This window comes from Drosophila ananassae, chromosome 2L (assembly GCF_017639315.1).
Source record: "Drosophila ananassae strain 14024-0371.13 chromosome 2L, ASM1763931v2, whole genome shotgun sequence".
Classification (NCBI taxonomy): Eukaryota; Metazoa; Arthropoda; class Insecta; order Diptera; family Drosophilidae; genus Drosophila; species Drosophila ananassae.
In genome coordinates, this window is record NC_057927.1 from 8,534,363 (window position 1) to 8,547,859 (window position 13,497).

A 13,497-nucleotide genomic window follows, 5' to 3' on the forward strand; every position below is an offset into this window, starting at 1 on the left:
CCCACGGTTCTTTGGCAGAGGCAGATTTGCATATTGCATGCCAGAGAGGAATCGAAAAAAGAGAACACCAGGCAGGGAACCTCAACAGCTGAAAAGTCTGAAACTTGCAATTTTCTTGCATTTCCCAGGAGTGACACAGCCGCTGGTCCGAAGGAAAGGAAATATGACCCAACTAGACATCCCGAAAAAAAAAAACAGGAAAAGGGGAAACAGGAAAACTTATGATTCCTGAGCCAAGTTTGCTCTTTACTCCAATTTATTTTCCTTCTTTTGTTACCGGCCGAAGGACCCCGCCCACTTATCTACCTGGTTGTGAATTCCGTCCTTGCCAATAGCAAGCTGGGTTAATTCCTTTGTGCCAGGAGTCGAGGAGGAGTCCAGGCCACGTACACACAGCAAATTGCCTGCATGCATGTATTCGAATGGCATTTGGCTGCGATGTGCGATGTGAGAGGGGTTTCCCGGGAAAAATTCCCGGGAATCGCTTATGAAATGAACAGCACGAAAATGCAACAGCACAAGGACGTGGGATGAGGAACGGAACGGGGAAGCAAAGGATTTGATCCGAATCTGCCCCTGGCAGTTGGCTGCCTGTTTCCTTTGATCGTTGAGACTAATTAACAGCTTAACTCGGATTTAGGCCAAACGTATTTGCTCCGCTTAAGAGCCTAGCCGCTTTTTCCTGCCTTTTTTGTCCTGGAGGGCGAATGTTTCATAAATCTTGCACTAAGACAAATTGGTTTTGAAGCAGCCAGAGCAACAGCACCCGAACTCCGATGTCAGGCTGAGGCAAAACTAAAACATTTTTTCTCCGACTAGCTCGGCTTGAAGGGGAAAACTTGAGCAAACTCATTTTTCACTTTCATATTGTTGTGTGGCAGGCTGGAGCCACTCCATATTCCCAGCTATATCTATTGAGCCCAGCTCATATGAACAGTGGTGGTCAAGGATATAGGGCTTTTTTGAACAAAACCATCTGGATTGTTCCAACAAAGTCTTCTCCATAAATCATACGCTTTTGGGAAGTATTTTTTCGCCCCTAGGTGTATATGTGTGCCACTTAACTGATTATGTAAGACGAGCTGGTCGAGTGTGTGAGTTTGTCAGTTCTTGTTTGCTTTACCAGCAACATCTGTATTTACTGGCTGGGAAATATTAAATTTTCATAGCCCCAGTCGGGCTGCGTGCATGTGTGCAATTTTAATTAATAGCAGCAAGATGATGCCCCGGACAAAGGAGATCTGGTCCAGTTTCTGGTCCACATATTGCAACTAATGAGTTTTCAAGAGGCTTCGGCTTCAGCATCGGCTGCGGCGTGCTCTGATGCTACGGTTATCCGTTTGGCCCAAATCGAATATGCGAAGATGCGAATCTCTCGCCCGAAACTGTCACCTAGGCCTGGGCCTATCAATTACTCAACACAATGGGGCCATTGCTATGGCATTCCATCGGCATTAGGCTTTATGGCAGCTAAGCACATGTCAGATGGGATGTCGCTTGGTCTGCCGAGTGCCAGCCTGTTAAGCTGTCATTATTTATGGCCGAAGGACTCAAGGAGCTGCGAATGCTGACAGCTTGCTGGCTGTGATTTCAAGACGAGGCGACGCCCTCGTCGACGACGACAACGAAAACAGTTACAAATTATGCATATTAATTGTTTGTATGGCCTGTCTGCGGTTGACGCACAACATTTTCCATTCCATCCCAAAATGAAGTCAAAAGATATGTGCTCGGCACACACTTCGTATACGTAATCCGACCTTGGCAGGGAAAACAACTTGCCGGCGGCCATTGGCATGATGCTTACATGAATTTCCACGAAAAACTCTCATTTTGATATTAAGTTTGCTGACGAACGAACATTCTTGACATTACAATTTGCTATATTAAATTTCCCTTCATGTTGTGATTGACATTTGACATCGTTGATGCTCGACTTGAAGGGGCTGCCTGGTGTGGACTGGACCGGACGAACTACGGGAAAGGGAAAGAATGCTGTACCGTAAAAGGACGAAAAAGTTGATTTAATATTTTAGCTGCAAGGTGCCGTGGAAAAATTAAAAGCAAGATAAAGGGATTCGGCATGGACGTTAAACGAAACGACTTTTCGGGTGTGGTTGGTAGTGCGCACATAAAACTTTTTGCCAGAGACACTGCAGAGTTGCAGGATCCTTTCTTTTGGCTCTGGTTCTGGTCCTGTCGCTGTCGCTGTCTCTGTGTGTATGTGCGCGTACGCATTACCATAAATAAATTATAACGTTCGCTACTTCGACTGTGAGTTTATAGCTTGTATGCGATAACTCAGGCTCACACACACACACACACACACACACATGCACCGAAAAGGATACACTCGGCTATAACGAATTTTAGGAGGGAAAAGGACCGTAAATGTACGAACGAGCAAGGAGACAGATAATAACAGTTCGCAAGCTGAAAATGAAGAGGGTAGGATATGTAACACGCTGCAGGAGCAGAATGGCATGCGGTATGGAGCGGGCCAGGGAGGCGATAATAATTTACGGCATAAAAGCAAAACACAATGGAGGCTCTTCGGAACGAAACGTAACGTAAGAAAACCGAAACCCAAAAGCCAAAAACGAAACGTTGCACATAAAAGTTGTTTCTTTCCTTTTATTCCATAATGGGGGCGTGTGCGGGCCAAAGAAATTGCATTCAGCCAGCATAATCCTGCATACAAATTATGCAATTAGTTGCTGGAGCCCCTCCAGTCTGAGAGCAAGATGGATATTATGTTCTTAGCAAAAAAAACTGAACTAAAAGCTGGGCTAAAGTTTTTCCAGCAGTTATCAAATTCCGAAAAGTGTCTCTCTCGTCTTGCTCTTCTGCCAAGTCAGCTTCGTCGGCTCGGCCAGTCCTTCGACTCCTTGGGAAATAGTCAAAAATCCCTGACAAATTGTCAACGAAACTTTATTCTCGGTTGAAAGTTGGAAGCAGGAAACTTTTTTTTTCCGGCTAACGACTGCTGACAGTTGTAAAAATAATATTGCGTATACGCAGTGTTCGCCTGCGGCAAAGGGCAATGATGAAATGTCTCTTGGGCCAAAGTAAACACAGTAAGTGAAACCCCAAAAAAAGGAAAGATAATAAAAGTGGCAAAGTTTCCCATTCAAGTTGCAATTAGCCATTGGACTTTGGACTTTTGACAGAGAAGAGCCTTCGACAATGATAAGTGGAAAAATAGATCTAAACTTTGAAAAGTTAGGGGCAGGCGATGACAGTTGATTGAGAATGCCGGAAAAGGTCTTGAATTCTTTAATAATTTGCCCATGTAGTTTGTTTTTTTAAGACTTTCCGCTTTCCGCAGCACTCCAATCACGAAGGAAGAGAAAATTAAATTTTTATTTCAGCTCACTTTGCATTTTCGTGGCAAATTCAATTTCAGCTGCTGTTCCCACTTCCTGTTGCACTTTGTTACTTCGGTGCTGGGACTCCGCCCCCATTCGGTGCATTCCTTTGCTCTGTTTCAATTAGATGCCTTCGCTATCTAGGTTCGCTCCAGTACCCCTGCACCAGTAGCTCCAGTCCTTCCTCCTGCCGTCTGCTGCCAAAAGTTTATGCAAGAATTTCACCGTATCTGTGCGAAAGTCTGCGCAAAAGCCCAAACAAAACAAAAACAGAAGCTGAAACAGCAGAAGCAGCAGCGCCAGCCAAAAAATACTTATTGCTCAAAAATAAAACGCAATGGCGACTGCAAATATACAGACGCCAAAAAAACAAAAAAAAAAAAAAAAAAAAATAGTGGAAAAGGAAAGCAGCTCGAATAAAGAGCCAGAAACCGGAAATGAAATTGCAATTGCTGGCCCATGCCGACGACACCAAGTCGCGACGCGTTGATGCGCAGCACCAGTAGCGGCAGAAAAGCATCGGAAAAGCAACAGAAAAGCAGCAGAAAAACAGCTGAAAAGCTGCTGCATACAAGCAGCAAGCAAACTTGCTTTTGCTTTGCTTTGCCATGTTTCTCGTTGTTGCCTTTTTTGGCCTGACTTGCAAAGCCATTTCCGCTACGGTCTCATATTGCGCCTGGGCGTATGCAATAAAGTTTGCTCAGCGACAGTAGAGCTACGCTAAAGTCAACATTCCCGGAGAGTTTCTATTGAAAGTATTTTCTTACATTTTTATATTTTTAAAACCTAAGCTCGTTAAATTCCCAAACTTGGAACTAGATAGCTGAACTGCCAAAACCATTTTTCCGGCCCACACTACCACTTATGGCCATGGCCGCAAGGGCTTAATCAGGCGCAAACTTTTTAGAAGAATTCTCCCGACTTTTCGCTGGTAATGTCACCAACACATATACACCACTTACCCATACAGCCACAATCACGCACTAGCTCCGCCCAGAAGCTCATTAGTTGCGGGAGCGTCGCTTAAGCTTAAGCTGCGAAGCGTAGAAATTGTGCGGCTCCGGCGCTAAACAAGTTAATTAGTTTGCCTCTCTTCTTGGCTTTTTTTGCCAACTGCCTTCTCCTTGTGTGGCGTGGAGTTAAGCTTAACGACAAAATAAATTATTTGCCCCACACACTCGAACTCACACTCGCAGCGGAGGCTTCAATTGACTTTATTAAGCGTGTGTGAGTGCGTGTGTGGGCGTGCTCGGGCTTTAATGACACTTTTCAGTCAGCTGAGGCTGACTTACGTTTATTATCCTTTAGACAGGATATTCAGCCCGGGCACAGCCTGGTCGGGCCTGGCCGAGAGGGTTGGTGGCAAATGGGTTTCCATCTAGAGCTTGACTTTGATCTATGGCATATTAACCTCCACTCGAGGTAGTCTTCTTTTCCGGGCTCTCTTCTAATTCAAAATTAATTTATATTCGCCATGGACACCTGGGCAGCCTGTGCGGCCCACTGTGCAGCTGTGGCAACAAGGCGCTGGCAATTGCCTGTGTGTCACATAAAGGAAACTTTGTTGTCTCCAGTTAAATATATAAAATACACTTAGAAAAACACCAATATTAGACTGAAGCAGTATGCTTACAACACGATAGACCTTCTTCAAGTGTACAAAAATACATACTATATACGGAGAGACAAGCCTTAGCTCGTTTAATCTTGGATTTTAATTGTAGGGCCATAATGTTTGTAGGACTGAGGACATCGAGCCGCAGCAGTCACAAGTAAATTGAATTTAATTGGCAGCGAGTTTTTTCCTTCTTTATGGTTATTGTGTTGGATTTTATTCGTCATAAACTTCGGACGGCCATAAAAAATCGCTGTCGAAGCCGATGCTGTCGAATGCAAATGCAAATGTCCTGGAGCCCTTTAAACGGGCCGGCAACCAACTTCTGGCACTCCTAATTAGTGTGAGTGGGCCATTAAGAATTTGCTCAGGTTCGAAGAGAACAGGCAGCGTGGCTTAAAGTTTTCCTCGAGTGTAGGGCAAAGAAATTAAAATTGAAATGTAAAAGTTGCCAAACTTTTCCCGCCCCCTCCCCTTAAACACACAAACATACACACATTTTTTGGGGAGTGGAAATTTAAAATGCAAAGCAGGAGAGAACTGGAGCCCAGAACTTTAGCTTTCAAGTGGGTTCGTGGCAGGTGGGCTGCAAAAACTTGCTGCATTAAGTGCACTTTGGAAAAAAGACCAGACGGCAGAGGACGCAGCTAGATAGAAGGAGCGATGAGTGGGGAGGAGCAACCTGCCACGAGCTCATTAAAAGTAAAAATGATATGCATTAAGTTGCTGGCGGTAGCTGGTAGCTGGTAGCTAGTAGCGTTAAAGGGCTGGCCTGCACTCATTATGCCAAACTGACGCCGCCGCCCACGCCACTAATGGTCAGTGTTAATTGCGTGGAAAGAATTCGGAATGCAGCTCCTCCGCCAGCTCTTGCTCCGTTTCTTGCCACGTAATTGAAGTCAACTGACATTTGCCTGATAAATTGTCATAATTCCTAACCACACACACACAGATACTTACACGCACACGAATACGTTGCCCAAAAGGACTCTCTGCGGGCTTCCATCAATACATATTTCATTGCCCTGACACATGCATTAACATGTCTAATCGGCACGCACGGGTCACAGTTGCAACCGACACAGTGGGGGAGGCAGGATGCCCGGTATGGCTGGGCGGTGGAAGCCATGGGCGCTTTTGCCTTTTGAGAGCACGTAGCCATTATTCATTCTGCGGCCCCCAGCATAATTTATTGCCCTTGGCACCACTCACATGTCAGACATTCCAAAGTGCTGCCCAACTGACAATTTGCAGAGACTGACGTGCAGGCCCCGCTTCGTCCTCTTCGTCCTCCACTCCGCTTTTTCCAGGTGAAGAGCCTTAAAATTTATTTTGTTTGACTAACTGACAAAACTTACTCCCGGCATGGCCCTGTCTCCTGCCTCGTCCCGCAAACTCGTTGCACGATGCTGTCACTGCGATGACAGCCCTCTGTCCATCCGACCAACGGGGCGTATGCTTTATGTACATTCCAAACACACAATGCATATATGTACTAAACGCCTGCCGAAGCCAGTGCTGGTATAAGCTTCTTATAGATCTGAATGCCGTTCAGATAGGAGTCGGCCTGGACGAACTCGTCGTGGTCGTGCAGCAGGATCGGAGTGTTAATGATGGGCGTAAACCCCAGGGCTGGTATCCCCAGTTGCCGCAAGAAGCGTGCGTCCGTGGCTCCAGCCAACACACTACCGTGTATCTTGAAATTTCTTCAAAGGAGTAAATATATATAAGATTAAAATTATACTTCTAGCTTCAGTTATCCTCACAATTTGTCCATAGTTTTCTTAAAAGCCACCCAGAAGGGATTTGAATCATCTGTTTTCGTCGGCTCCACGTGCTTGTTGAACATTAAATATTCCACCTGGATATTGCCTCCCAGCTCCTGGCACCAGGTGAAGACCTGCTTTATGAAATCCCCGGCACTTCGGGTAACAGCCAGGCGAACATCGAACACGGCTTCAAAGGCAGGCGGAACAATGTTCCTCTGGATGCCACCCGAAATCTGAGTTAGGTTCACAGTGGAGACGTCCCCCAGGTCGAGTTTGGGATTGGCCTGCAAAGCGGCCAGTTCGCAAATGCGGAATTCCATCAGCTTGCCAAGGATGTGGTGGAAGGTCTGACCAGCCGAAATGGGCTCAAGTCGGGAGCCGTGGAAGGAGGGGCCGTTGAACGTGAATTTCAGAACTAGAAGGAAACGGTAAGGTAATTTCCCAGGGAGCAAACCAAATACCCACTCCAGGCGGTGCGCTCGGCATTGAAATAGTGATAGGTTTCCGTTGGACTGACATGACCTTCGTCCAGAGAGAAGCCGACGTTCATTTTCCGGAAATAGTCAGTTTTTACGAACAACTTCATGCCCAGCTCCCCGCCGATCTCCTGGTCCGGCACATAGGTGATGTATACAGTCCTGGCGGGTTCGTAGCCGTCGGCCTGAAGGGCTCTCACTGCCCCCAGGTACTGGGCGCCCAAGCACTTCATGTCCTGGGAGCCCCGGGCAAAGATCCTCCCCTCCTCGTCCATGTGGGCGCTGAAGGGGTCGTACTTCCACTTGTCGGGGTATACTGGTACCAAATCCATGTGCGAGTTCAGGACGATAGACGGGAGCTCGGGCCTGGATCCGGACCACTTCATAATGAGCACAGGCTTGGCAGGACACTCAACGTGGACTGGCAGGGACAACCTGTCAGCCTGGTGCTTAAGGAACTCGACACATTCGGCTAAGAGTTGTAGTATTTTTTACGTTCTGTCTAAGGAACGATCTGGTTGATTTCTTACTGTAGTCGACATCTGGGTAGAGCAGAGCGGATTCTCAAGTAATCCCGAAACAATTGAATTTCCTCGTTGCTCTCCCAGGCGGATGACTTTTCCCTGGGTTGATGAAGGAATGGCTTGTGGAAGGTACTTCTCCAATGTTTTCGGCAATGTCGAAACATTTTAGAATTATCTCTGAGTTTGGAAATAAAATAAAAGTTTGTAGCAATTACCACTCAATGATAACTTGATTTTACGAGATGCTTTATTCCGAGTTAAGTGCGATGCTAATTTATAGCCCACTATGCGGCTATCAGACCTTTTCAGAAACTTTCTAATTCCCCGTGCTTGCAGATAAGATAAGGCGTCTTTATTTCAATCTTTAGAATCTTATCTTATACTTCTACCAGTTTGCGGATTATATTTTCGTAGACTTCAATGCCTTTCAAGTAGGCATCGGCGTACAGAAATTCATCGTGATCATGAAGTAGTACAGGTGTATTTATTATCGGGGAGAATCCGAAGACTGGAGTTCCCTGCCCGCGGATGAAGCGACTGTCGGTGGCGCCAAAGCACACGATAGGTTGCACTTTTAAGCTCCTGAAAATATTTTATAAAGTTTTGGCCTAATTCTTAGAAGTTCCCCACTACTCACAGTTCGTCGAAGGCGGCTTTAAGGGCTACCCAGTACGGGTTTGAAGCGTCCATTTTTGTGGCTGCCACCACTGGTTCCTTTCTGTAGAAGTCAATCTCAATTCCACCACCAGCCTCTTCGCACCACCCACGGATCTGCTTCTCAAAAGCAACCACATCCAGAGCGATGGACAGACGCATATCGAAGACCGCCTCAAAGTGTGGAGGCACCACGTTACTCTGGACTCCTCCGCTTATCTGGGTGAGATTCACAGTAGTGACGTCCCCCAAGTTTAGGCTTGGGTCCTTGGCCAAAATATCCAGCTGGGAGGTTCGGAATTCTGTGAATTTATTCACAACATAGTTCAGCTTCTCGCCAGCGGTGTCCGGCAAGAACAGGGAGCCATGGCCGGAGGTTCCGTTGAACTTCAATCTGATACCTATGGCGGGAAATATTTTTCAAGAAACAGAATATGAACATATTCGATAATAACTCACCCCATAGCAGACGCTCGGCGTAGAAGAGATGGTGCACGTCAGATGCGCTTGTGGCACCTTCGTCCAAACTGAAGCCTACATTCATCCTTCGATAGTGCTCCGTTTTCACAAACTCTGCCATGCCCTGGCGACCTCCGATCTCTTCGTCGGGAACAAAGGTCACGTAAACCGTTCTTTTGGTCTTAAAACCACTAGCCATCAGGCGGCGGATGGCTCCCAGATATTGGGTTCCCACGGACTTCATGTCCTGAGTGCCTCTGGCGAAGATCCTGCCTTCGGCGTCTATATCCGCGCTAAAGGGCTCATGGGTCCACTGGTCAGGAAACACAGGAACTACATCCATGTGCGAGTTTAGAATGATGGAGGAGGAATCCGGCTGGCTACCCTGCCATTTTATGATCACAACTGGTTTCCTCTCCACAGGGTAGAGAACTTCCACAGGGAGGTTTAAGGAGGCGGCCTGTCGTTTTAGGAATTCCACACAAGCATCTTAAAATACGCAAGCTTTTGAAAGGTTGTTTAAACAAAATCTTAACTTCTTTCTCACTGTAATCTATATCAGGATGGACAGATGAAATTCGCAAGTATTCCCGGAAAATTGCAATTTCCTCATTGTTCTCCCATTTATCCATATTTGAAGGCTGGACAGTGTACTCTTATAAGAAGATCTGACGCGAATGAGTTGCACAAAGTGTTCCTGGTACTTATATCTGAGATACATATGTATATCCGTTTAAAAGATAAGCATGTTTGGTGGTGCGACTAGAAAAGTTTTATCAGAAGAGTAAGTTTATAGACCCAAATAAAACAATAAAGCTTTTTCGAATAAAATCAAGCATATTGATTGCGCCAAGGCGTAAGATTTTTACGATGTGGGCTAATGGGTGTAATTTATTTTTTGATAAGATTACTTTGATTCATTCTTCATTCCGTTAGGAACTAAATGGTCTTAGTTCCTAACTAGCTTAGGGTCTGATTTTTCAGACTTGAGAAAGTTTGCTAATTATATTTTGGTACACTTCAATGCCTCTCAAGTATACGTCGGCCGAAATAAACTCATCATGGTCGTGGATCCGCATAGTGGTGTTTATGATTGGGGAGAATCCAATGGCTGGTGTTCCCTTTTGGCGAATGTATCGACTGTCTGTGGCGCCAGGACACACAATGGGATGCACCTTCAGACCTCTGAAAATATAAAAATAATCAAAAGGGTTGTTGTTTTTGGCAATCCGAATCTAAACTCACAGTTCATCGAAGGACGCTTTTAGAGCCAACCAATAGGGATTCGAGGCATCCAACTTGGTGGCCCCGATGTAGGGCTCTTTCGTGAAGAAGTCCACTTCAATGCCACCTCCAGCTTCATCGCACCAGTCTCGGATTTGCTTCTCAAAGACCACCAAGTCCAGGGTGATGGCCAAACGCATGTCAAAGATCGCCTCGAAGTGGGGGGGAACCACATTGCTCTGGACTCCACCGCTCAGCTGAGTGAGGTTCACGGTGGTCACATCACCCTTGCTGAGAGTGGAGTCCTTTTCCAAGGCTTCCACCTGGGAGTTGCGGAACTCTGTGAGCTTGTTTATCACATAGCTTAGTTTGACGCCGGCCGTGTTCGGAAGCAAAAGGGAACCATGTCCTGAGGTTCCAGTGAACTTTAATCTGAGAGCTGTAAGATCGCTTTGTAAGAGATCCTTCAGTTTGCTTTATGTCGACTTACCCCATCTCAGACGTTCAGCAAAGAACAAGTGATGAACATCAGATTCACTAGTGGCTCCTTCATCCAAGCTGAAACCCACGTTCATTTGCTTGTAGAAGTCTGTCTTCACAAACTCCTTCATTCCCAAAACTCCCCCAGTCTCTTCATCCGGAACAAATGTTACGTAAACCGTTCTTTTGGGCTTAAAACCACTAGCCAGCAGGCGGCGGATGGCTCCCAGATATTGGGTTCCCACGGATTTCATGTCCTGGGTGCCTCTGGCAAAGATCCTGCCCTCGGAATCAATGTCCGCGCTGAAGGGCTCGTGGGTCCATTTTTCGGGAAATACGGGTACCACATCCGTGTGGGAGTTCAGTATGATTGACGATAGTTCCGGTTGGCTGCCCAGCCATGTGATGATCACCACTGGTTTCTTCTCGGCAGGATAAACTACTTCTACAGGGAGATTCAAGGACTTGGCCTGACGTTTAAGGAACTCCACACAAGAGGCTAAAATGTACAGATTTGTGTTTAATTTTTCAGATAATTGTAGAGAAAGAAACAAGTTATCCTTACTGTAATCCACATCAGGATGCACTGTGGGAATTCGCAAGTACTCCCTGAAAATGTTGATTTCCTCGTTGTTCTCCCAACTCATTTTCGACTAGTGTCTGCTAGAAGCTAGGGTCTTGCACTGAAGCCTACAAAGTCCAAAAAGGCAATAGGAGCTGAGTGGCATCTGAGGGGCTTATATATATTTATTTGTGGGTTGGGTTCTAGTTTATGGTCAAGATAATCAAATGTTTTTGCGGTTGTGATAAAAGTTTTATCAGAAATATGAAGAGTTTTAAGTCTGAAAAAGAGAACTTTAATAATTGTATGAGGTTATTGTGATATTATCTTCCTTTGTCGGTAGTTTTTCCTCAAAAAGAAACTATTATTGTGGTTAGGTCTGAATAAATTTACGAATAATTCTTGAATAAAATTTATGTTGGTATTGTAGTACTGTAGCATAAAAGTATATTAATTAGAACAGTAGTCAATATTCAAGTGCAAGTATATGTTGGGAATTTTAATTCAGAAAATAGTCAAAGTTCAAGTGCATTGATGATTGATTGCTTTCCTTCTAATCGATTGGTTACTTATCTACAAAGTATTCCAATATCCCACTATTTTATCAATATTGACTCGGTTGTATCTACCTGTTGTTAAAAGGATAGCAATTGTGGATTCTTTAGATGTGAGGCCATAAAAACATGTCCATTAATGCCGCCCAGATAAGATACGGTCCGGTTGGTATTTTGGTATCAACTTGTGGCAAAGTTAATTAATCTTTATTTCTGATAAGGTCCTAGTACATAGAATATTTCGAATTTGTTTTAGACTTTAGCGAGGTTACCCAGAATTTTCTTGTAGATCTGAATGCCATTCAAGTAGGTATCCGCTCCCAGGAATTCGTCGTGATCGTGGATTCGCATGGTGGTGTTCCTGATGGGCGAGAAACCCAGAGCTGGAATGCCCTGGGCACGGATGTTCCTGCTGTCCGTGGCTCCGGGACAGACAATGGGATAGATATTCAGGCCCCTGAAATCAAATGGCATTAATTTAGAATGGTTGTCATAATACCCAAAAAAAAGTGAAACCTACAGCTCGTCTGTGGCTGCCTTGAAGGCCACCCAGAAGGGATTCGAATCGTCGATCTTGGTGGGCTCCACATAGGGTTCCTTCTCGTCAAAGGTGATCTCGATGCCGCCGCCAGCCTCCTCGCACCAGTCGTGGATCTGCTTCTCAAAGGCCACCACATCAAGAGTGATGGAGAGCCGCATGTCGAAGACAGCCTCGAAGTGCGGGGGCACCACGTTGCTCTGGACGCCGCCGCTAAGCTGGGTGAGATTGATGGTGGTGACGTCGCCGATGTTGATGGTCTGATCCCGTGCCAGACGCTGGACCTGCGAGTCGCGGAACTCCGTTAGCTTGTTCAGGACGTAGTTCAGTTTCACGCCAGCGGTGTTGGGCAAAAGCATCGAACCGTGTCCGGCGGTGCCACTGAAGTTGAGCTTCATGCCTGAGGAAATAGGGAGCGTTAGGTCATCTTTAGATTCCTGTATAGTCTTGAAAACTCACCCCATCGCATTCTCTCGGCATAGAAGACGTAGAACAAGTCAGTCTCACTGGTGCCGCCCTCGTCCAGACTGAAGCCCACGTTCAGGTTCTTGTAGTACTCCGTCTTGACAAACTCTTGCATCCCCAACTCTCCGCCGATCTCCTCGTCCGGCACAAAGGTCACGTTAATGGTCCTCTTGGGCTGGAAGCCCGCCGCCTTGAGCAGCCGGATGGCTCCCAGGTACTGAGTACCCACGGACTTCATGTCCTGGGTGCCTCTGGCAAAGATCCTGCCCTCCTCATCAATGTCGGCGCTGAAGGGCTCGTGGGTCCATTTTTCGGGGAAGACAGGAACCACGTCCGTGTGTGAGTTAAGGATGATTGAGGGCAGTTCGGGTTCGCTGCCCACCCATTTGATGATCACCACTGGCTTTTTCTCCACGGGATAGACCACATCCACTGGGAGATCCAAGCTGTGGGCCTGACGCTTCAGGAACTCGACGCATTCGGCTGTTGAATGAATTATTTTTTAATACTTTTTCCGTGTTATCCTTGCGATGTAATCCTTACTGTAATCCACGTTCGGCTGCACGGTTGCTATGCGCAAGTATTCGCGGAATATTTTGATTTCCTCGTTGTCCTCCCACTTTTCGGAACTCATTTTTTATGGAGTGGATTCTTTCGGTGTCCAAACTCGAATGCCGTCGAATAGCTGTGCTATTTCGATTTATGTGAATTTGATTTTATAGCCTTGGTTCCAAATTATTATCAAATAATGACTGTTGATAACCAAAACCTCATGTTCTTGTGCGGCAACAAATGACTGATAGGAAAAC

General features: G+C 46.0%; 4 protein-coding genes and 1 pseudogene across 5 annotated transcripts in view; 1 reads left to right on the plus strand and 4 right to left on the minus strand.

Moving 5' to 3' along the window:
* LOC6500812 (proteoglycan Cow) overlaps positions 1–13,497 on the plus strand; it is a 43,603-nt gene that overhangs the window by 4,546 nt on the left and 25,560 nt on the right. The window lies entirely within an intron of this gene.
* LOC6499770 lies at positions 6,179–7,967 on the minus strand (annotated as a pseudogene).
* On the minus strand, positions 7,982–9,550 carry LOC6499769 (aminoacylase-1). Its single transcript, XM_001953926.3, has 4 exons — positions 9,413–9,550; positions 8,866–9,354; positions 8,390–8,807; positions 7,982–8,334 (listed from the first exon to the last, which is right to left on the minus strand). The coding sequence occupies exons 1-4, from the start codon at positions 9,495–9,497 to the stop codon at positions 8,130–8,132; spliced, it is 1,197 nt and encodes a 398-aa protein (XP_001953962.1). The 5' UTR covers positions 9,498–9,550; the 3' UTR covers positions 7,982–8,129.
* Positions 9,693–11,287, minus strand: LOC6499768 (aminoacylase-1A). The gene is made up of 4 exons (XM_001953927.4): positions 11,135–11,287; positions 10,580–11,068; positions 10,111–10,528; positions 9,693–10,050 (listed from the first exon to the last, which is right to left on the minus strand). Exons 1-4 carry the CDS (start codon positions 11,214–11,216, stop codon positions 9,846–9,848), a joined length of 1,194 nt encoding a protein of 397 aa, XP_001953963.1. The 5' UTR covers positions 11,217–11,287; the 3' UTR covers positions 9,693–9,845.
* Positions 11,852–13,395, minus strand: LOC6499767 (aminoacylase-1). The gene is made up of 4 exons (XM_001953928.4): positions 13,232–13,395; positions 12,683–13,171; positions 12,206–12,623; positions 11,852–12,142 (listed from the first exon to the last, which is right to left on the minus strand). The coding sequence occupies exons 1-4, from the start codon at positions 13,320–13,322 to the stop codon at positions 11,938–11,940; spliced, it is 1,203 nt and encodes a 400-aa protein (XP_001953964.1). The 5' UTR covers positions 13,323–13,395; the 3' UTR covers positions 11,852–11,937.